The 25,527-nt window shown below is 35.8% G+C and overlaps 1 protein-coding gene across 1 annotated transcript in view; it reads left to right on the top strand.

The window, feature by feature from the left end:
* Nucleotides 1–22,604, top strand: part of LOC111047693 — a 409,014-nt gene extending 386,410 nt beyond the window's left edge. Inside the window, exons 7-10 of the mRNA XM_039430135.1 lie at nucleotides 14,277–14,411; nucleotides 16,835–17,265; nucleotides 19,372–19,488; nucleotides 21,509–22,604. Coding sequence (XP_039286069.1) covers nucleotides 14,277–14,411; nucleotides 16,835–17,265; nucleotides 19,372–19,488; nucleotides 21,509–21,598 — 773 coding nt within the window. The 3' untranslated portion in view covers nucleotides 21,599–22,604. The remainder of the gene's footprint in view (nucleotides 1–14,276; nucleotides 14,412–16,834; nucleotides 17,266–19,371; nucleotides 19,489–21,508) is intronic.
* The last annotated feature ends 2,923 nt before the right edge of the window (nucleotides 22,605–25,527 follow it).

The raw sequence follows: 25,527 nt of genomic DNA, 5'->3' as shown, positions 1-25,527 counted from the left end.
TCACACCAATATTGAATGTTTAAGGAAACAGTTGATCTATAGCACTTAGATAATAAACCTTATTCCGGACCACTTCCTCATAGACTCTAAAGCTGCGTTTACACCAAAATTATTAACAAAATGTTAATAACTTAATATTTATGGATTCTATTAGATTGAACATAACTTATCATACACATGATGAACATATGTGTTTCTCAAGTTTCGTTCAGTCTAATAGAATCTAAAAGGATTAAGTTATTAAAATTTTGTTAATAGCTTTGGTTCAAACGCAGCAATAGATTTGTAGAAAAACTAAACTACAAATCAAAAACCTGGACCTACAGTAACTTGTTCTTCCATATCGACGTATGAGTCTCGAGATTTCTGCTCTAACTACTGTCTGCAAGGCCATTTCTTTTAGATACATTTGTTGAAAGTGGAATCCCTTACAATTTTTGCTCATGTTTTTCTCTCTTTTTTCCTACCTTCTTCTCTAATTCTCCCCTTTTCCGCTCCTCCTCACCCTTTATTCCTCACTTTTATACCATCCTCCCGCTTATTACATGGGACACCATAGTTGGCTAGGTATTTTTCCTCCTTTCTTCCTTTTATGAATATAAATCTGAATGCTCAGAATATGATAGATTGTTTATGCTATCTTCGCTCTCTGGTGAAGTTTAGACGACGTTACTCTTTGGTAACTTTGTTAACTTATACCATAGAGAAACGATAGCATAAGTAGATATCTCATGGTATAGGGCGTTTATGTCGCAACTTTTACTTTTATCCCATGCCGATTACTGTCGATTATTTATTTATTTATTTATAAGGTTAGCAAAAAATACAAGAATCGGAAAAGAAAAAACAGGCTATTGCCTAAAACTTCTTCAATTTCCTAATTTAGTTTTAAATTGTCCAAATATTATAGGTTATGTCCATTCAAATTTCTACACCAAATCACAATCTAAAATATAAATTAGAATAAAACAAACAATTTTAAATTTGGATGGATTAATAATGAAAGTTTCTTAAAAACATGAAACAAACTATAAATTCACAAAATAAAGAATAAAACACTTTAATTTTGAGCTCGAAAATATCACATTAGTCGCATTTCTATCACCTCAACATTGAAGATTTTCACTGTTTTGGCCGAGTGAGAGTGTTTCAACGGCACAATAAGAGAGACTACCAGCGTCACACAGCTTCACGGGAAAGAACTACGTGGACTATCGGCTTGAGATAAGAGTAAAAGTTGCGACATAAACGCCCTATACCATTGGATATCTACTTACGCTATTGTTTCTCTAAGCTTATACTAACTTATCTATATGAAGCTTTAGTACTTTATCATTCGAAGTGTAGTGCTCAATATGCTGATATACCCTGTAAAACCAAATTACCCCTCTACGATACATAATCAATACACCAGTGGCTCAACACTTGTATACTAATATTCAAGTACATAAAACAAAATTTGCTAAACATTTGTATAAAGTAGCATTCATTTGACACAAACAAGCACTCTATCCATACATTAATCACCCTACTGAAAGCACCCATAATGAATGACCATCATAAAACCATGTCCTAGAGTATTAGTGACAAGCATGTCTGCTCGTAATGGCTTTTGAGCTGTTCAAACGTGTTGGCTACTCAAATTTGAAGTTTAGATTCGTTTGCCACCGTTTTATGTGATATTCTCTGACACGGTTGACATTAATTGAAGTGTTTATCATCGAAAATAGAATAAATTCAAAGGTGATAAGTCATAAACGTACTTGTATCCAATCATTGACAATGGAATAACTTCAAAGCGATGAATTTTCATTTTTTTGAATACTGTTTTATGACACTGTAAATAATATTTAGATGTAAAATTATTATAGTTTGCCATTAAAACAGTAAGGTGTTGATTGGAATTCCGATTATCGACGTCGATTCTAATCTATGTTTCATTGAATAAATTATTATGGACGTCAATAATAATTCTATTTCGTTATATTCTATCACCTATCCTTTTAAAAGCATCAAGTTAATATTTCTGTTTGCAACGAAAAGCTCTCTGCCAATAAAATCCACAAGTATAAATAAAAAATACCACTATGGTTGGGTCCACGTTTTAATGGCGGTATCTAATTAACATTAGTGTTGCTATATCCTTGTCTATCATATGACAAAGCAGATAGCGCTATCCTTTTCTAGCTCCTCAATGTTTCTAGGTCGTTTTTTTACGATGTGGAAACATAATTAACCAACTTTTTGTGTAGTTGAGAAGTTGATATTGTGGTAATTATTCATATTGAATGAAAAAGACTAAGAAATTGTCAAAAAACCACTGATTTATTGATAATTAGAAAGACCGGTTTCGGTTAATGTGGTGTAATAACCGAAACCGGTCTTTCTAATTATCAATAAATCAGTGGTTTTTTGACAATTTCTTAGTATTTTTCATTCAATTATTGATCAACAATATACTATTAAATATCAATTATGAAAATCCATTATTTGATCATTGAGAGATGTATTTACTTAGCGAATAAAATTTGATAATTATTGATAATTCCAAACACGAATGAACATTTAATATTACATAAGATATTATACTGGTATTATCCTCTACAGGAGGCAGTGGCAAGGTACAGAATCGACAATGCTGTACTCCTATTCCACTGCCATTATAACGTGGACCTCACTATACAGTCAACTGCATTATAGTGATTAGTGGTATTGCTATCCTTGTCTATCATTCAACAAAGCGGATAGCGTTATCTCTTTCTCGCTTTGCTCTGTTGCCAGATCGTCTTTTAACAATGTAGAATTAATAATTAATGAACAAAATATTTTAGCTTAATTATGAAAATTCATCATGAAATCATTGAGGAATTCAATTTCCTGCTTAATAAACTATAATTAATTATTTTTAATGAGAATGAACAGTTAATAACTTGATTAATTCAATGTGAAGTGATAATTGAGTGTCATATTTAAATATAGTTTGATGTTTTAATTTCTCTAAATTCAAAATTTTTAGCTTATATATATTTTTGGACGAAAATTGAACTTCAACGTTTTACAGTAGAAACATAACCTATTTTTTGGACATTTTATTAATTTATAAAAATTTGGGAATAGAATAGATTTGGGCCAAGCCTGTTGTTCCTTTCTAATCATATTTTTATGATTTGTGATTCTGTCCACGAATAAAGAAACAAATAAATAAATATTACATCAATAAACCTGTATCAGCTACCGTCTATAGAAGGCATTGACAAGACAGAGAATCTGCAACATTGTTTTGCTATCTTTCTCCACTGCCATACGTGGACCTCGCTGTTCTCCTGTCTCCACTGCCATTATAGCGTCGATCTTACTATAGTACAGTTAACGCTGATAGAACGGTATCTTATTGTAACGATACGGTATAAAAACGGACAGTTGCAAAAACGTACAGTTTTCAAAGCAGTACAGCTCTCAAACTGTGTACATTTCAAAACACTGTACCCTGACAATAAAGTTTTCAACGGTACGGTAACTGTAACAAAACGGCTCCAAAACCCCGTTTAAAATTAAACAGTGGTCAAACCAGGTCCTCAACAGGTTGCCTGTCGCGTACAATTGAATATAAACGCCGTCTGAAACAGTGTTGTATGATATGACCATTACAACTGTGATAGGCTACCTCTGTTTCTGACAGTGATTATGACGATGATCACTGTATGATGATTGATGATCACAACCGCTGGTCAAAAGTCAGTGGTCACTTTATCTCTCTCTCTCTCTCTCTCTCTCTCTCTCTCTCTCACACTCCCACTCTCTTTCACTCTCTCATTCTATCTCAGTCACTCTTTCTCTCACTCACTCTCTTACTCTCCTTTTCTTTCACTCTCTCTCTCTCTCTTTCTCTCTCTCACACTCCCACTCTCTTTCACTCTCTCATTCTATCTCAGTCACTCTTTCTCTCACTCACTCTCTTACTCTCCTTTTCTTTCACTCTCTCTCTCTCTCTTTCTCTCTCTCACACTCCCACTCTCTTTCACTCTCTCATTCTATCTCAGTCACTCTTTCTCTCACTCACTCTCTTACTCTCCTTTTCTTTCACTCTCTCTCTCTCTCTCTCTCTCTCTTTCTCTCTCTCACACTCCCACTCTCTTTCACTCTCTCATTCTATCTCAGTCACTCTTTCTCTCACTCACTCTCTTACTCTCCTTTTCTTTCACTCTCTCTCTCTCTCTTTCTCTCTCTCACACTCCCACTCTCTTTCACTCTCTCATTCTATCTCAGTCACTCTTTCTCTCACTCACTCTCTTACTCTCCTTTTCTTTCACTCTCTCTCTCTCTCTTTCTCTCTCTCACACTCCCACTCTCTTTCACTCTCTCATTCTATCTCAGTCACTCTTTCTCTCACTCACTCTCTTACTCTCCTTTTCTTTCACTCTCTCTCTCTCTCTCTCTCTCTCTTTCTCTCTCTCACACTCCCACTCTCTTTCACTCTCTCATTCTATCTCAGTCACTCTTTCTCTCACTCACTCTCTTACTCTCCTTTTCTTTCACTCTCTCTCTCTCTCTTTCTCTCTCTCACACTCCCACTCTCTTTCACTCTCTCATTCTATCTCAGTCACTCTTTCTCTCACTCACTCTCTTACTCTCCTTTTCTTTCACTCTCTCTCTCTCTCTCTCTCTCTCTCTCTCTCTTTTATCTCAAGACCAAATACTCTCTCTCTCTGCCTCTCACTCGACATGCACTTCATGACAGCTGTTGCATTTCAACCGACCGCAATGAGTTCTATGGGGATGAAGGTATAATTACCACCGTTCCGCCCAAACCCCTACCAATCTAGGGGGTCTAAAAAGGGGGGTTAATTCAGTTACCCTGACACGCGTTCCGGGGACAAGGGGGTTGTTGAACATCACTATGATAGAGGTCATTATATTCGGACAAACGCGTTGACCAATGTATGATGATGATATCATCACTTGTCCCTCCAAACTGAATTTCTCTCGCTTATTAGGCTGCCTTTATACAGAGAGTAGCTAGGAGATAACCAGGATCAAATGATTCATCGCAATGTGAATAATAATTTGTATTGAAACTTCTAGTACCGGCTGCACAATAGCCGATTACATTTTAACCGTGATTAACTTTACGAGAACCAATAAAGAAGCCGTCTTTTCTGATCAAAAACGCCTTCTCTTATTGGTTCTCGTGAGGTGAATCACGGTTAAAACAGAAACGGATTTTGTGCAACCGGCACCTGAAGAAATAAATATTTTATTTGATATCCTATTGCTCTCGATTTATCTCCCGTCCTACTCCACTGTCATTATGTCATTATAACGTGGAAAGGAAGGGCACTATAGCCCTTCTTGTTCATCAAAATATATTAACAAAATAGATTCAATGGAGATAATAATTTCACAGTTGTTTGAAAATACATCAGTAGACACTACTAAACACTGAATAATTCAGAATTCGTGAGCTGGAGGTGTCTTGTCACCTGAAGGTCGACGACCTCGAGCAATATGGGCGCCGACATTCTATACGTATTTTTGGGATCCCGGAGAGTGACAAAGAAGACACGGACCTGCTGGCGCTCGATGTCTTTAACAAGAAGCTGAACGTGCCCGTGACTTTGGCGGATGTCAACCGCTCGCATCGCGTTGGAAGGCGTCAACCACCTCAACAAGGGCAAGCTAAACCCAAGGACCGACCCATCATAGTTCGACTCTGCAGCTACCGGACCAGGAAGATGATCTTCGACGCTAAGAGGAAGCTGAAGGGTTCCGGCGTCACCATTCGCGAGGATCTGACTGCGGAGCGCCTCAAGATCCTCAACGCTGCGGCCGACCGTCATGGGCATAGGAATGTCTGGTCATCGGACGGGAGGATCAAGATCTCTATCGGCGAGGGAGGATCCAAGAGGGTCCACACAGTCGAGAGGATGACCGACCTTCAAAAAATAAAGGTAAATTAAATCATTTCAGGATTCGATTACTAAGGTGCCCTTCACTACAAAATAGGAAATTCGTATTAAAACATTTCACAATAGATATACCTTGGCATTTTCATGAGCTGGCTTTCTGTTCTATAAATGAATCTTTCCACTGCTATTTATGATTATGTATGAGGCAATTATTTCAAACTAAGGAGATCCACATTTGTTAATACTGATTAATAATTTATCTTGATATTAATTCCCAAAACTACGTTCAATGCATCAACTACTATACTCCAGAGGGTACTTAGAGAATCATTATCTCTATTCTTACTAATAATTATTACATCTCTTACCAAAATTATTTCCATAATTAATAATTTTCGAAATGCTGAATTTCAAATAAATTGGATGATTAACATACGTTATAGATATGGATGTAATCTATAGGTAAAGATAGTAATCTCTTCTATATTAGGTGTACATAATGATATCTCCTACTGTTGCCACAGCTCGAGCAATAGAAGCAAATGTGTGAAGAATTATTGATAGAACGGAGGGGTGGGTAGTCTGTTCATATGCTTATATAGGGGCTGTGTTTCATTTAATGTTATCTTAGACATTCATCACTAAAATATTACAGTTCTCAATTTACTACTTTATTGTTATTGCAACTCCCAATAGTTAATTATACTTCTAATACTATATAATATTTTTCACACTTCACCGTTCAATCCTATTTAAAACTCATCTAAAATAATCTAGCACTTTCTCCATCGTCTCCTCTACTTCTTATTTTTCTTTCTAATTTCTCTTCTTGATCTTATATTTATAATGATTACTTGAATATTGTTGTTTGCGATGATGATTATTATTCTTTTCTATTCTTCTTCTTCTTCTTCTTCTTCTTCTTCTTCTTCTTCTTCTTCTTCGTCTTCTTCTTCTTCTTCTTCTTTTCTTCTTCTTCTTCTTCTTCTCTTTCTTTTTCTTTTCTTCTTCTTTTCTTCTTCTTCTTCTCTCCTTGATTAATTCAAGATCACAATACGATGTTCTATTTCTTATTCTATAGTTCAGTTTCATAAGTTCTTCTCAATTTGTGCACATTCCTTCTTTCTCTTCTTTTCTTCCCCATTGTTATCATTATTTTCCCTGTGATTTTTTCACTAGCTATCCAGCATGTTCAAATGTTTATTTCTCTTTCTATATCTATTTATCTTCCTACCTTTTCTCTTTCTATCTGATTACCTTCTACTAGTATCCATATATTATATTATAATATCCATATATTTATCCATATAATATTCGATTCTTTCCCACATTGAATCATACTATTCCTCTTCAATTTTATGGGGATATTATTCATTATCATTTCGCGCCTCGGGAGGAAGACTGTTCCAACTCGAAAAAGTCGTTTATTCAAGAGAGCAGTTTTAAAATTTTCATAGGTATTCAAACTTGATTTTCTGCTCTTAGAATTTTCTGCTCAATTTCTCTGATTCCAACTGTTTTAGTTCACTTATTACTTCTTAAAAGTGGCCTGTATTTATGTTTTCATTCATAATATGGCTTAGTCTTCCTGTAAATGATTGCATTGGTGTTCAAAATAGGAACACTGAACATTCTGTGATATATTATAGAATAATTGGAACGAGTTTTGACTTGGAACAGTCTTCCACCGAGTAAAGTGCATAGAAACCAACTAAAATACACAAGATCAAAATTGACAATTTTCGAGTTGGAGCAGTCTTCCTCCCAAGGTGCGAGTTGTATTATGTATCTTTTCTCAATTGATAACTTTCTTCAAAGATTTTTCGTTTTTCTGCTGGCTTTTTCTTCTCTTTTTCAGTTTTTACTGGATCCCATTTCGCTCTATCTCCACCATGAACACGATCTTCCACTACTGGATTCCATCTCTCTCTATCTCCACTTGGACTCGATTTTCCACCACTGGATTCCATCTCTCTCTGTCTCCACTTGGACTCGATCTTCCACTACTGGATTCCTTCTCGCTTACCTCCACTTGGACCCGATTCTTCCACTACTGGATACCCACTCGCTCTATCTCCACTTGGACCAGATCTCCCACTACCAGCTCTTCCTCAATCTTCGTCTTATTCACCATTAGGATTATTCATCACCGGAACTCCACACATCTACATCTTATTGTGTTTAGTGAATTTTGTTTTGAACTAGTGCTTTAAATAGTGAAGGGAGCCGAACTGTCAAGGCATGCTGAATGCACTCGAATCAAGAGACTTTTTCATTTAGGTTAAGTTTTATCAGTTTCATCCCCATTTTCCCCGTCATGTGTTGTTCTGAGGTCGGTTCACGATTGGTCTGCTGCTTCCATGATGCCTCTCACTGACACGTCAGCTCGCTCGCCCTCAAGTAGGTATGATTATTTCAATAATAGTAATAATGACACAGGTATGTTTCTAGCAAATAAGCTCCACTCTTTCAAAAAACTTTTCAAGGCTGCTCACCTTAACGTACAATCCCTCAGTTGCCACATTGATGAACTCAGAGCAATCTTCCGTTTTCAGGACTTCAATATAATCGGAATTTCCGAATCATTTTTGAAGCCTAGTATTTCATCAAATTTTGTTGCATTGCCTGGATATAATCTTTTCCGGAATGATAGATTAAATAAAGCTTGTGGGGGTGTAGCAATTTATGTGAAAGAAGGTATCAAAACAAAAGTTTTAATCACATCTAAACAAGAGTATTGTTCCAGACCAGAGTTTATGCTACTTGAATTATCCTTATCTAGTACTGATAAATTACTCGTTGGTATCTGTTATCGCCCACCAAAAATAGGTCATTTCACAGATTTCGAAAGTGCCTTGCTTTCTCTTATGCCTTGTTATAACCGTATACTAGTTATGGGGGATATGAACACCGACTTGAACATGACAAATCGTAACTTTGACTACTTTCAACTGACTACAATTTTCCAATGCCTAAACATGACTATTTTACCTCTCGATCCAACTCATCATACTAATGAATCAGACACACTCATTGACCTTCTCATTGTTAGTGATCCCAATGAGGTTGTTCAAGCAGGCCAAATCTCAGTCCCAGCTATTTCTAGACATGATTTGATCTACTGTGTACTTTCCCATAAGATACCCAAGCCAGAACAGAAAATTATCACTTATAGAGACTTCAAAAACTTTGATGAAGCCGCCTTCCTGACTGATGTGGCTCAGACTCCATGGCATCAAATTGAAGCATTACCCTCAGTTGATGACATGGTCAAGACTTTCGAGAATTGGACTTTGACTTTGTATGACAAACATGCACCTTATGTGACAAGGAGGATTAATAGAAAACGACGAGTACCGTGGATGACTGAAGACATACTTAAGATGATGGGACGTAGAGACAAAGCACATAGAAAATTTAAAAAGACATTTGACTTGGACAGTTTGATAGAGTATAGGAGCCTTAGAAATAGGGTTAAACAGGAATTACGGAACTCAAAGATTAGGTACTTGAATTCATTCATGACAAACAATAGACAAGACTCTAAATCACTTTGGCAGGGAATAAAAGAATTCGGGCTTGGCAAAGAGAAATCGAATCCACATATTGAATTACCATTGAATAATATAAATGACCATTTCGTTTCACACTCTAACCAACGCGACGAAGTTGTCATTGCTAATCACATTGATGATCTTGAAGAGCAGGTTACAAACTTAGATTTACCAATCACTGATCAATTTCATTTCCATCCAATCTCAGAAGAAGACACTTTCAGAGCAATTCAACGTATTCATAGTAATGCTATGGGTGTAGACAAAATTCCTATTAAATTTATCAAGAAGATGTTATTTGCTGAAAACTGGAAGTTTGCTCTGGTTCGCCCTCTAAATAAAGTTCCATCACCCAATAAAGTTGAGGATTTTAGACCAATCAGTATTTTACCTGCATTGTCCAAAGTGCTAGAAAGACTCATTCATGCTCAAGTTGTAAAATTTCTAGACAACAATAGTAAGCTTCATAACTTTCAATCAGGCTTTAGAAAATTCCATTCAACTGAGACAGCTCTGCTTCGTGTCACTGATGATATAAGGTTAGCTATGGACCAAAGAAAATGCACCATCCTCACCCTATTTGATTTTTCTAAAGCATTCGATACTGTTGATCATACAGTCCTTCTGAATAAGTTGGCTATTCTTGGTTTCAGTCACAACTCGTTAGTTTGGTTTAAATCCTATCTATTAGGTAGGAAACAATGTGTATCTGTCGGTGACAAAAAGTCAACTTGGAAAAACGTTATGCATGGAGTACCACAAGGTTCAATTTTAGGCCCTCTCCTCTTCACTTTGTATGCTAATGACCTTTCTTCCATTATCAAATTCTCCAGTTTCCATACTTATGCAGACGACCTTCAAATCTATTTAAGCTGTCCCATAACAAAATTAATGAACCAGTTGGAATAATGAATCAGGATATCAATTCGATAGTGGAATGGACAAAGAAAAATGGCCTTAAGCTTAATCCCATCAAAACACAACCCATTATAATTGGATATTCTCGTCTTATAAACAATATTGACCTTGAATCGATTCACAAAATTAGTGTAGACGGTAATGACATTCCTTACTGTAGCTCAGTTAAAAATTTAGGCATTATTATGAATAATACTCTTGACTGGTCAGAACAAGTGAACAAAACTTGTAAAAAGGTATTCTCAGTCATGCATGCATTGAAGAAAATGCACGATATCCTCCCTAGAAACATTAAATTATTATTGGTTCAATCTCTCATCTTCCCACATTTAATGTATTGTAATTCTGTTCTTAACGATATGCAAGTCACTCTGAATGATAAACTACAGCGTTGCCAAAATTATTGTCTACGTTTCGTCTACTCTCTCCAACGCCATGATCATATCACCCCAGCCAACATTGCTAGTTCAACATTGAAGCTTCCCGATCAGAGGCTTTTTCGAATAGTCAAGCTTGTTAGAGATATCTTGAAATACGGTAATCCGAACTATTTTAAAGATGATTTCAAATTTGTCTCTGAAGGTAGGAGGATAGATGCTTCACATACTAGAACCGGAGAAAGTACTTTAAGGATACCCAATCATCGAACTACTATCACAAAATCCTTCTTAGTCAGTGCCTGTCGTGCATGGAATGCACTTATTGTTTCTATCAGGTCCATCGAGAGCCGAGCGAGCTTCATCCTAACTTTAAAGGTTCGAACCCACTAGAACGTATCAGACACGGACCGTGTCAGACCATGCCAGGCACGTAAAATAACAACTATGCCCACTACACCGGATCAACAGCGGTCTAGTGGGTTCGAACCTTTAAGGTTCGAACCCACTAGAACGTATCATACCATGACCGTGCCCGTACCGACACATGCAAAAAAATATTCTTTGCATCATTTGATATGTAATACACCCATTAGACCGTTCCGTCACCGGCCAAGCACGGACCGTGCCATGCACGTCCAAGTCAACATTTGTCGGCCAGTATATTTTGTCTGTGACGGAACGCTCCTTGCATGGCACGTGACGCCTGCAAACCCCGTTGTAACCGCGTATGCACCGCGTTGGTAACCAGTTCACCGCTACATTCTCTTGCTAACTGACGCGTTCCCAACAACTTCTGACCGGGCATCATACGCGTACCATACGCGTAATGTACTGGCATAGAACGCTGTTGATCCGTTGTAGTGGGCATAGTTGTTATTTTACGTGCCTGGCATGGTCTGACACGGTCCGTGTCTGGTACGTTCTAGTGGGTTCGAACCTTAAAAAAACATCTTTTGGAACAAATGACTGAAACTGTCCGGCCCTAGAACGATCACATGACATCCATCTCCCACCCATCCCACAAATACAAACCTTTAAACCATGTTATAGAACGAATTGTATATATATATATATATTATATAAACTCATGTTATTTCAATTATCCACTGCATAATGCTGTATATTACTGAAAGTTGATAACCCTGATCTACTTTCAGCCTACTTCATTTTATTAATCAATTATTTGATCTTATCTACCTATATAATTATTTTACTCTATCAATTTTCTGTTTTTTTTTCTCTTTAATATTCATATTGATTAAAACTTTTACAATATTTCCATTAATAAATAAATCCTTAGTTTAAATAACGAAATTAACGTTTTGGTAGAGAGTTAGTGGGGAGGATATTTTTAATATTCTTTCCGAAGAATGGACATTGATTTTTCATATCATATACAGTTCAATAATTATTTTCTTAGTTTATATTATGTAAATCCATCTATAATTTTTCTGTATTGTAAGCTATTGTATATAAGTGTATAAGCCAGTATATATTGTAATCTACATAAATAAAGTACCCAATCAATCGCTCTCTCTCACTCTCTCTCTATCTATCTATCTCTCTCTTTGGTCCAGTCAAACTGTATAGCTCTTTCTCTCTCACTCAGCACTTTGAGAAGAGGTGGTCTCTGAAATTCGCTTACTATTTCTCTCTTTCTCTCTCTCACACTCACACTCTCTTTCACTCTCTCATTATATCTCAGTCACTCTTTCTCTCACTCACTCTCTTACTCTCCTTTTCTTTCACTCTCCTCTCTCTCTCTTTCTTTCTTTCCTTCTCACTCAGCACTTCATGACAAGAGTTAGTCATCAAACCTCACTGTGAGACATCTCTTAAATTTTATCTCTCTCAAGCTATACAGGCATCTATCATTCCTATCTTTCTCTCTATCTCTCTCTTAAGACAAGATAACAGTCTCTCTTCCTTCCTCTCTTGGCTTCAGTTGGATTTGATCTCTCTCAAGTTACACTGATCATAATTTTTTTTCTCCATACCAGATACTCTCTTGAATTTGAACTCTCTCAGGCTCAACATACTACTCTTATTTCTCTCTCTTTTTATCCAGACATAATTCTCTTTCTCATTCCCTCTCTTGACTTTATTTTAATTTGATCTTTCTCAAGGTGAACAAATCTTTATCATCTCTCTCTTTTTATCTCCAGACAAAATAGGCTACTCTTTCTCCCTTTCTCTCGGCTACTCTTGAATTCGTTCACTCTCAAGCTACACAGACTTCAATCATATCTCACTTTCTCTGTCATCGAACCAAATAGTACTTTTTCTCCCTTCCTATCTTGTCTTCTCTTGAATTAGTTCTCCCTCTCAAGCTCCAGAGACTACTATAAACTTTCTCATTTCTCTCTCAAACCCAGAAAAGCTACTCTTTCTCCTTTCCTCATTTGACTACTCTTGGGTTTGATCTCTCAAGCTACACATACCTCTATTTCTCCTAAAAATCCTCTCTTTTTATCTCCTCAAACGAAATATTCTCTCTTCATATCATATATACTTTCTCCCTCAAACACTCTCTTCCATATACATTCTCTCTATCTCACTAGACATGTACTCCATAACAGCTATTGCATTTCAACCAATCTTAATCACCATGCATACTCTCTCTCCCTTCCTCTCTAGACTTCTCTCGAATTTGTTCTCTCTCGAACCACTCATACCACTATTAACTCTCTCTCTCTCTTTTTATCTCAAGACCAAATACTCTCTCTCTCTGCCTCTCACTCGACATGCACTTCATGACAGCTGTTGCATTTCAACCGACCGCAATGAGTTCTATGGGGATGAAGGTATAATTACCACCGTTCCGCCCAAACCCCTACCAATCTAGGGGGTCTAAAAAGGGGGGTTAATTCAGTTACCCTGACACGCGTTCCGGGGACAAGGGGGTTGTTGAACATCACTATGATAGAGGTCATTATATTCGGACAAACGCGTTGACCAATGTATGATGATGATATCATCACTTGTCCCTCCAAACTGAATTTCTCTCGCTTATTAGGCTGCCTTTATACAGAGAGTAGCTAGGAGATAACCAGGATCAAATGATTCATCGCAATGTGAATAATAATTTGTATTGAAACTTCTAGTACCGGCTGCACAATAGCCGATTACATTTTAACCGTGATTAACTTTACGAGAACCAATAAAAGAAGCCGTCTTTTCTGATCAAAAACGCCTTCTCTTATTGGTTCTCGTGAGGTGAATCACGGTTAAAACAGAAACGGATTTTGTGCAACCGGCACCTGAAGAAATAAATATTTTATTTGATATCCTATTGCTCTCGATTTATCTCCCGTCCTACTCCACTGTCATTATGTCATTATAACGTGGAAAGCACTATAGCCCTTCTTGTTCATCAAAATATATTAACAAAAATAGATTCAATGGAGATAATAATTTCACAGTTGTTTGAAAATACATCAGTAGACACTACTAAACACTGAATAATTCAGAATTATAAAAAATCCAATATTTATATCAAATTTGTCTCTAATGTTCAGGTAATCCAGACATCCTGATTTGTGGAAACTGCAGAGAAATGTTCACTGAACTTCAAGAGTTGATGGATCACAAGAAATCATACTGCAAGCTTCGATTTACCTGCAAGTGTAGTGTCACTAACGGACCTATCACAAGTGAGTGCAAATAATCTAATTTTAACAATATAATAATCATTTGAAGGGAAAGAAAATCATGATTATTCAAGAATGAGAGGGAGTTGAAGAATGAGATACTAATTACGAGAACACGAAGATTTTGTCGAGTGTCACACATTTTGTCTGGAGAAAAACACAAACATTTTTGAAAACACAAATTTGAAATAATTGTCAACCACTTTTTATTATTATAATATATACAGAACCAGGTTTCGTGGCTTTACTAGCCACATCTTCAGCTGTTTGTTTACAGTAGTTTACAGTTAGTAAACAAATAGCTGAAGATGTGGCTGTTAAAGCCACGAAACCTGGTTCTTATTATAATAATTTATAATAATAAAAAGTGATTGACAATCTCAAATTTGTGTTTTCATTATGGAAAAGTACCACAACATCACTCACAACACAACTGTAAGGTTACACACATTTTTCCCTGTTTCACCACTATGGTATCATCTTCAGTGTGATGAAACCGTGGCATTGAAACGAATTTGTGTTTTTCTCCAAATAAATTCGCGATATTTAACTAGCCTGAATATTTGTGTTCCTATTAAGAAAAATATTACTAGATATCAACAAACACTGACTGTGTCACAAGAGTTGAACCTGATTAAAGTTTGAATATAGATGAAAATATGAATCTGAGTGCCCTTTTCAAAATTATTATTTCACGACATGTTTCGGCTATATAATGTCATTATCAAGTGATTGGGAAAATCACTTGAAAAAAAGACAATTTGATCCGAGTTGTAATCGTATATGTAATTGATATGGAATAGATAAAATTGTACGATAACAGGAAAATGGATAGCTCATCATCGAAAATATAACTTTTCACATAAATTGTAGTTTCTAGGTGTATCTTTCACTATTATACCAGATTCATCCACTAATTTCCTCTGGGAAGGCTAATTACAGAAAAGCTCAAAACGTTGGTAGCTGAATCTTTACCAATAGTTTCTTCAAATTCATTCCAATTCTTGTATATCTACAATTATGTGATTGTTATATCTATTGTAATTTGTAGGTGCACTGTACACTATTATTGGCAGAATACTCCACTAATTTCCTCTGGGAAGATTAATTACAGAAGAGTTCAAAGCGTTGGTAGATGAATCGTTAATCTATCCATAATTTCCCCCAATTCATTTCAATTCTTGTATATCTTGTGATTTTTAGAAGCTGAATCATAAGGCAAGCTACACACACATCGATTTTTGTTCGTACGATATTTTCCCGTTCTTATAAATTCTATCAGATTAAACGGTACTTGACAAACATCATCTGTTTGAAATCATCTGTTTAATCCAATACAGACGCCATTTCACGAAACTGCTAGGGGGGCAAAAACCATAGGTATGAGGGGTGAGAAGGAATACGCCCAAAGCATAGCGGGTCCTGGGTTTCCACATAAATGTTACATTCAAAGATGTTTATGCTTCATTTTCTCCAGTTTTATACAAATGTGGTTGAAGTATCAATACAAGCATATAGGCCTACATTATTAGTTAATCATGAAGTATATATTAGAAATACAGGCCTACAGAGAGGCCCTAAAGTTGGAATACACTGAAACAGATTTCTTAAAAATCATGGAAAAAGATAAATTTTTCTTTTACAATGACAATTCCAACAATATTTTATTGGGGATCATATTCTGATTAGAAAATAACTTCCAGTTAGGAAGCTAAAGAAACATTAAGCTGTTCCCATAATTCTCACCAACTCTGTACATACAGTACATTATTGATTGTCTGATTGTGCCCTTTCTTTTGCTTTCACTGTAAAATCTTGCAACTTGTTCATTCTTACGTTGAAATTTATGCAATAACTCATTTTTTGTGCCGTCATCAATAATTGTACCCATTCTATATTTAAGCTTCAACTATACCACAGAGAAAAAAATATTCTTTATTACTCCATACCCGTAGCCATACTTTCAAGGCAATTTTGCTACATTGTTGATACTGTAGAAGGAATTATACTACTGCTGTTTAAACAAAGTATTAAATCAGTATGAGATTCTAAGGATTCGTGTAGATAGACCCGCATTTTCATTATTCATCTGATCCTTGCCACTCCTAAATGGCGCCCTTGATAGAATTATAAGGAATAATTAAATAGAATTTTATAAGGACGGCAAAATATCTTACGAACAAAAATCGATGTGTGTGTAGCCAGCCTTAGATTGAACAGAGGATGTATGTCAAGTTCCATTTAATCTGATAGAATTATTATTCATAAGGACGGCAAAAAATCGTACGAACAAAAATCGATCTGTATGTAACTGGTTTAACTCTACACATGATTTCTCGCCAATCAATTTCAATTCTTGTATAGTTGATAATTTTTGTGAGTTAAATCTCAATTTTATTTATAATATTGATCATGTTCTGTTACAGAATCAGGTGTAAAACCCGAACAAGACCTTCACACACCGGACCAAACCACCAACAGCAGCACAGTCTCCCTGATGTGTGTCCAGTGTAAAGACTCCTTTTTCGGCAACGCCTGGGACCTTATGGTTCACGTGCAAGCGGCTCACATGCTCAACATATACGAACTTGGAGTAGCACCTAATGGCGTCTCAAGTCCCTCCAATGGCATCCTGGGAGTCCAGAGTCCCTCTAATGGCGTCCTGGGAGTCCAGAGTCCCTCCAATGGCGTCCTGGCAGTCCAGACTCCCTCCAATGGCATCATTGGTGTTGGATCTCCCTCTAATGGCGTCGTAGCATCTGAACGTCTTTCCGCTGCCGAACAGTCGCCTGATGAATCTGTGGTCGCTAGCTGCTCTCCACAGGGGTCGCCGATTGTTGGAGGGGCGAGGATGGAGGTTAGTATATTTGAATTAATCGAATAATTGATAAAATTTCATAAACATCAATCTAATTCTTGTAACTATTATTAAGAGAACGCAAATTTCATAGCCTGTAGCATAGAGGAAACATACCATATCTTATGCTATTTTTTCTTTATGCATATCAAGATAGCATAATCTTATGTATTTTTCTATGCCTCTCTTGTCTCTAAGCTCATAGTGAGGTCCACGCTATAATGGGAATATTTTATTAACATAGGTGTTGCTATCCTTATCTATCACTCGACAAAGCAGATAGCTCTATCCTTTTGTTGCTCCACAACGTTGCCAGATTGTATCTAAAAACATCATTGATTAACGGAATATTCAATCTCAATCTCGATTATTGAATTGCTTATCATTGATAAATACATTTTCTTGTTGAGTAAAATATAATTGATTATTCTCATCAAGAATAAACAATTAATATTACACCAGATATACCGGTATCAGCCATATTCTATAGAAGGCTATAGATCGACAACACTGTTCTCCCACCTTTCTCCACTGTCATTAAACATGGACTTCACTATAGTGAGGTCCACGTTATAATGGCAGTGTTAGCAATGGTATTGCTATCCTTGTCTATCATTCAACAAAGCGGATAGCGCCAACTCTTTCTCGCTTTGCTCTGTTGGCAGATCGTCCTTTAACAATGTAGAATTGATAATTGATTAACAAAATATTTCATCTCAATTATAAAAATTCATTATGAAATTACTGAAAAATATAATTTATTGCTTAAAGAAATATAAAATTGATTATTCTAAACGAGAATGAACAGTTAATATCACATCAATAAACCTGTATCAGCTACCGTCTACAGAAGGCATTGACAAGAGAGAGTATCGGCAACGTGTTTCTACTATCTTTCTCCACTGCCGTTATAACGTAGACCCCACTATAGTAACATCTATCATTCATGTCAGTTTCAAGTCGGATTAAGCACATCTCTCAAAGTCACCTATTTCCTGATGATCAGTTTGTGCCTCATAATTCTTACGGTGGCAAATACCCTGTAAGGGGGGTCAATCAGTGCCCTTCTAGCGTGTCTAGGGGCAGTTAGCAGGGGCCGAAAAGGGCGTGCCCCAGACACGCCCAACCCTTCTATCTTCACCGAAATCATCCCCTAGAAAAAGCCCCTTCGACAATTGAACGGAAGCCCTTGATGAATTACTGACTCACCCACTGATTGACAGGTTCCGTTTTGGCTGGCTGTTTATCCTATTTCACTCTCTTTCAACCTTTAAACAAATTTTCTTCTCTCAGGTCTCATTTCTTCTTCATTTCCCTTTCCTCTTCTTCTTCTTCTTTTTCCTCTTCTCCTTCTACTTCTCTTGATTATTATCTCTTCTGCTGTCTCATTTTCCATCATTTTTCTCCATTTCCCATTCTCCTTCTTCCTCTCCACCTCTTCTTCTTCTTCTTCTTCTCCTTCTTCTTCTTCTTTCCCCATTCTCCTTCTTCTTCTTCTTCTTCTTCTTCATCTTCACCTTCTCCTTCATTGATCATTTTTCTTCTTCTTCATCTTCTTCTTCTTTTCCATTTTCTTTTTCTTCTCCTTCTCCTCCTTTTCCTCTTCCTTCGCATCCTTCTCTCCTTCATTTTTCCCTTCTTCTCCTGTCTTTTCCTCACTTCCACCTACCATCTTCCAATTTCCTCTGATTTCCCACTAATGGAATGACTTGCTAATGATAATTGATGAGTTGCTGTTTTGTCATTGGCTATTGGCTAGTAAAGAGATAGAGCATGAGTCATACCAACATGCTCTATAGTCATCAATTACTGTGAGATCCGACTGTTTTTTGGATGATTTGAGTAATTCAGGCTTGTATTTGATAGGAGAAGAGTTTCCTGATTCTTTGGTTCATCTGAATCATGTTGCCCTGATATAATATTTTGACAAACTCATTTGTTCACTCATTGTCCTTTCTCCAGTTTATCAATATTAATTCAAAATATTCTTGTATTATTATAATTATGTTATGGAAATTGTAAGTTTACTATTTTCTTCTGAATTGTATTCTAAACTCACTAATTCATCTGTTATTTGATACATGATTCATCATTCTCTGTTTTCAGCTGGACAACGGAGGCGAGATAGACATGATGACGTCGCCCGATATCGACGAAGACTTGTGCCCGACGCCTCAAGTAGAGTCCACCGCACAGGCCTGCATTATGCATGCTCTGCACATTGTGAGTAAAACAAATTGAAAAAATATTAAAAAATGAAAATTAATTGACAAAAAAAAATTAAAAAGCTAGTTCCAGATTGGGGGACGAAAGACAGCATGAGAAGATATCCCAAGGTATAAGTCATTCATGTCCCAGATTTCAAGCCCATTTTTTGTTAACTCAAGCCGATTATTGTCTGCTATTACTGTTTTGTTGGGAGTGTGAGAGTGTAAGAACGGCACAGTATGAGAGACTACCAGCTTCACCAAAAACAACTACTGGGACTATCGGCTCGAGTGCAATTCGTAACATAAACGCCCTTTATCTGATCACACTACTGGATACGTGATCAGTATAATTTCCAAGATACCATTCAATTTCTACTTATGTAATTTTTAGGAGGAAAATATAGTTATTTGTATATCTAGAGTGAAAAGTGCTGTTTTTTCTACCTGAGGGAAAAGTTTGAAGCTCGAGGCGAAGCCGAGGGCAAAAATTTTCCTGAGGGAGAAAAAACATTTTTCACTCGTGATATACACAACATTTTCCCTCCACCTACATTTTTATAAAAACTGCAAATAAAATATTTTTTTAAAACGTACGTGACCAAACAATGTGTTACAACATAATCTAAAAAGTAAACAGAAACAGCTGGCTTGTAATCACAGTTCTCCGCCGACAGCACTATCTGTCGGAAAAAGTTGTAACAACAATGGCTGCCACAACTACAGCTATGATGAAGTTCCCGTTTCAAATTTGATTAGTAAATAAGGAATATTCGTTGGCTGGTATTTTGAATAGCATGGAATATGAAAAAATATTTTTAATTTTTTTAGTATAGTGATACAAAGTTTGTAATAATTTTAGCATACAAACATATATTTCATATGTTGATCAAATCTGGTTGAGGTATTAAATTGTGTTGACTCAATGACTGACTACTCTATATGCTTCCTCATCTGAGCTTAGACCATCTAACCTATTACAATGTAAGTTTTTAAAATAGACATGCTTCCCATGTTATTTAAATAGAGTCACTTTTACTCCTTAGGGAGTTTTTCTGTTTTTTACTACAGAGAGCGAAAGTGACACTTTACTATTATGTTTCAGGGAGTGAAGTAAATACTATACTTACTTACGTAAGGAGGAAAAATTCCGTAGGTGGAGGAAAAATTCATTTATTATTTATCCATTATCCTTCTCCAGGGATTATCTTCTCAGGCTTTCTGTTTTCTTTGGTACAATAAACTTATAATCAATCAAAATGAAGACAATCGTGGTCGTTGAAGAATAATAATGTAAGAATAGGAGATAAATTGTAACTGATTACCATTCATTCTCGAACTGGGACTGCAATGAATACACTCCCTATTTTTAATTTCAACCATCCGGCAGTCGCGCTGTTGTAAAAAGTACAAAAGTGTCAGTTTTTTTTGCTGCACAAAACTATTGAATGGGGTGGTGTCAGTGAATGAGTCACCTATGCATTCCAAAACTTTCCCTCCATCACTCCACTGAGTTGCAGTATCAACCGAGCAATGGTTCAGTCTTTAGATGCCATTTAGTCGCCACAGTGCATAAGATAGGGAAAGACTGTATATGGGCACTAAACGAACCAATAACGCAGAATTGATGGCTTTGCTTGATGTACCTTATTAGGCTATGAAATGGTAATCATTCAAATGTTCATAGGCGTGAAATAATCCAAGAAGATGGAAAAGTAATTATACAATTAATTAATATGTTTTGACAGTAAACAGAGTACATAACACTTGGAAAATTGGATGTTGTACAAAAAACACGTGACTGCTCGCTCCTGTTCTTAAGTAAACCAATTCTGTTCAATTTGGAGTTAATGCCTGTATGTATAAGCGAACTCCCGTGAGTAATTCAATTGATCGACTTTGTCCATCTATTCTATTAGCATTTCAAATTGATTTCCTGGATCTTTCAAATAATTTCATCTCGTTATTGGTATTTCAACATAATTTCCCTCAATTTTCAAGAAAAATAACTCACAATATTTTTCCTCAATTTTCAGGAAAACGCAGCCGGCACCCTGACTTCAGCCGCGGCCAAAATTCTCGTCAACCCTCTCACCAATGGGGAACTTCTCAACGCTCACGAATGAGTTACAATTTCACTCTAAACTCGACGCCATTTTGTAAAATCTATCTGTGAAAAACAGCAACAACAATCAAAATCTCCGTTGAAATGAACAAAAGTGCAAGCTAACTTTTGAACAAAAACAGCTGATGAAAAAACAAGCTAATTTTTCATTACTGTCGACAGATCAAGTTGAACAATTCTATAGAAATGATTGAGAGGTTTTTAATTTCACAGACTTAGGCCCGGTTGAACACCAACAGCCGGTTGAATTTTAACCGTGATTAATTCCACGGGAACCAATCAGAGAAGCCGTCTTTTCAAAAACACCTCATCTGATTGGTTCTCGTGAAATTAATCACGGTTGAAATTTAACCGGCTTCTGTGCAACCGGCACTTACACTTCTCGGAAAGTGATTTAGATTGACATGAGTTGACATCGGATATTATGATAAATTGGTGAAGGTCTAAACAGTTAACGTTATAATAGCAGTGGAGAAAGATAGGAGAACAGTGTAGCCGATTCTCTAACATGCCATTGCCTTTCAAATAAAATAGCTCTCTGCCTCTATAGAAGGCAGTGGCAAGGCAGAGAATCAGCAACGCTCTCATCCTATCTTTCTCCACTGCCATTATAACGTGAAACTCACTATAGAGGATGTGCATGAATTCCTCGATTTTAATCTGATATGAAAATCTCAATTTAAACTCCAATTAACGGGAGGTTTCACAATATTAATAGAAATTCAACAATTTTTCCACACAACTTTATGTTGGAAGAGTGTACTGTGTCAGTATGCATGAGATACGGAAATGTATGTTGAGGTCTTAATGTTATGTGAAAGATATTATGGGGAGTAGATCATAGTGAACAGAGATGAGAACATTTTTTCTCTATGTACTTATGAAACTCAACTCTACTACTGTTAGGTTGGAGTTAAACCAAACAAGCAAATTATTGTTCTGAACAAAGATTAATAAAACTCTGGATAAAGCCAGTGAAAAATCTTTAAATTCAAGAGAACCAACATTATTCAAATATTGTTTCCCCATTTTCATTTGATACTGTACAATCAAATTATTATCAATGTTCACAGGGCTAAGAGATGAACATGAGTTCTGATTTTCTGGTACTAAATTTCTCTCATTTCCTCTTCAAACCCAATTTCTTTAATTTTTCACTCTGAATTATCATTCAGTTGTTAAATGTATGGAGAATTACCTCTTAAATTAAGTTAAAATTAATTGTAATAATTCTACTTCTTTACTATCTTAAGAGAAACGAATCTGTACCGTTTAAATGCTATCATCCAAAAAATACTGGAGGAACAGAATCGAGTATCAAGATTTCGCAATGAATTTAATACAAAACTAGTAATTGGTCAAGGAGGAATTCCTCTATCAGTATCGTATTGGAATAAGCGAGTGTAATGAATAAACAGGATATGAATATTAATTTGTATGACTTTTAAAAATATAAAAATATAAAAAATAAAGTTTTGTTACAGGTTCCATGTTTTGGAACCTTGGCTTCGTACATGAAAATGTGCATGATAGGACATATCAAATGAATAGCGTAATAATTAAAACGATAACAATGCTGTAAAAAAGCTTGAAGAATGAATGAATGCAAAATGAAGTGTTAAAGTGTTAAAAAACTGTATGAATGAATCTATCAATAATCATTATATTCTATTACCATACACAAGGACGAAAATATGTTAGCCTTATTTATCGATAAATATATTTATAAATCAGTTGCTGTTTTCTGAATTTTAATAATTTAATACTAAGCTATGACAATTTATTGTATAATCATTATATTTGATTTTTGAATCACTCTAATAGTTCTAATGATTTGAATTTGAAATGTATATCAAAATATTCATTAATTAGATACGTTTATCATATTGTAAATAGATGAATTGTAAAATAAAGATAATCATAAGTATTTGAATTGTTTGTGTTGCCTATTATTAGTTTCTCGATCCTTGGGTATTCCTCATAAATTTGGTGAGTTCTTATTATTTACTTAAATATCTGTAGCTCATCTCAATGGAAGAATGTGAGCCCAATAATTTTCTTCTTGAATGAAGACACAAATTTAAATTGTCAACCACTTTTTATTATTATAAAATATCATAATATAAACAGAACCTGGTTTCGTGGTTCTCCGCCATTTTCTCTAATAGACAGTAGACTGGACAGTAGTTGTAAACAAACAGCTGAAGATGTGGCTGATAAAGCCACGAAGCCAGGTTCTATGTTTATTATAATATTTTATAATAATAAAAATCTGGTGTGGCACACTCACACAACTTTCCTTGCCGTTATGAAAATTCATCACCTGACGCTAGTGTTCCCGCGCATCTCAAGTCTACTATTCAAAGATATGAGCCAGCTGGTGACAGGACAAAAACGCTGGATACACACGAGATCTGCTATCTCCTCATAGTGAATGATTTAATAGAATTAACAGTTGCCAACAGTCTGCAATTGAATAATCACATTTTCTCAAATTTCAAGCTTATTTTCAATTTTAGGTGAAAATGTTACGAGACATTAATTGAAGAGATTTTCATGCTCAATCTTTTCCACTCGAATTTTTCCGTTTAAATTATATCCGAGACCGAAAAATCTAAAATCGAACTTTACATAGATGGGGTGGAGCTCCTGAGATTTTTACAGATATGGGACTAGTGGCAGTTGATATAGCTTATCAATGACTATTTTAGGTATGAATTTGATCAAAATCGTTGGAGCCATTTTCGAGAAAATCGAGGAAAACCCTGTTTTTGACAACATTTTCGCCATTTTGGCCGCCATCTTGTATTGTATTTGATCGAAATTGTTCGTGTCGGATCCTTATAGTGTGAGGACCTCAAGTTCCAAATTTCAAGTCATTCCGTTAATTGGGAGATGAGATATCGTGTACACAGGCGCACATACACTCATACACACACACACACACACACACACACACACACACACACACACACACACACACACACACACACACACACTTTTTTGGACTCAGGGGACCTTGAAACGTATAGAAATTTAGAAAATAGGTTACCTTATTTTTTCCTCCATTATGATCCATATGAAGTTTGAATATTGAGGGAAATTCGAAAAACATTCGTCAAAGTTACTAGTAGTTCTGTGAACTCACGCAGTTTTTTCATCCACAAATATTTGATGTCGCCTGTTTAAAATGTTAACAAACTCAATTCACGTTTGAATTTGTATTCCATATGATATAATTCATCCAGTTCCGTGATAATCTTTCCATCTGATGAGAATTAAGTTTTTACAATCAAAAATATAATTATATAATATATTAAAATATTATAATTTCTTCAGCACTTTTTAGTTCATTTGGTTATTTTTAATCGTCTATTAAATTAGTTTTTTAAATGTGAGAATATTGATACTGATGGGCACCCATAATAATACCATGACTGCAAAACAAAATATTGAAACCAAAGACCTTGAAGATGCATACCTCTTTAAGGTCTTCGATTGAAACTATAGAAATGGACACAGCTTCTCCCTCCAGACATCTGTGTAATTCACTTGTCAGCTGATTGATTATGAATAATTCTATAGTCTGATTAATCCTATCTTCAGAGTAGATGATATACCATATAGTGATATCGGAGTATGGAGGAATTCCTTCTCTTTTTATATCATCCTTAAAATGCAAAATTTCAAAAAACCTTGTGTATACATCGACGCGCAGTTGAAAAATGAATATTCCTGCCAAATCTCATCGAATTCTACAACGCGTTTGGTCGTAATTGCGTTACATACTTACAGACAGTCAAAAGAAAATTCTAGTTAAAACATAGACCGCACTACGTTCGGTCAATTATCTGTCTCATCCCCTTGCATTTTTCACAACAAAATCTTCAATAATTGATCGAAAAACTCTTAGAAAGGAACTCATCCCTT

The sequence above is a fragment of the Nilaparvata lugens genome, chromosome 6 (genome assembly GCF_014356525.2).
Source record: "Nilaparvata lugens isolate BPH chromosome 6, ASM1435652v1, whole genome shotgun sequence".
In the NCBI taxonomy this organism is placed as follows: domain Eukaryota; kingdom Metazoa; phylum Arthropoda; class Insecta; order Hemiptera; family Delphacidae; genus Nilaparvata; species Nilaparvata lugens.
Note: the sequence above shows the minus strand (reverse complement) of the source record. Positions and strands in the feature narration are given on the sequence as shown.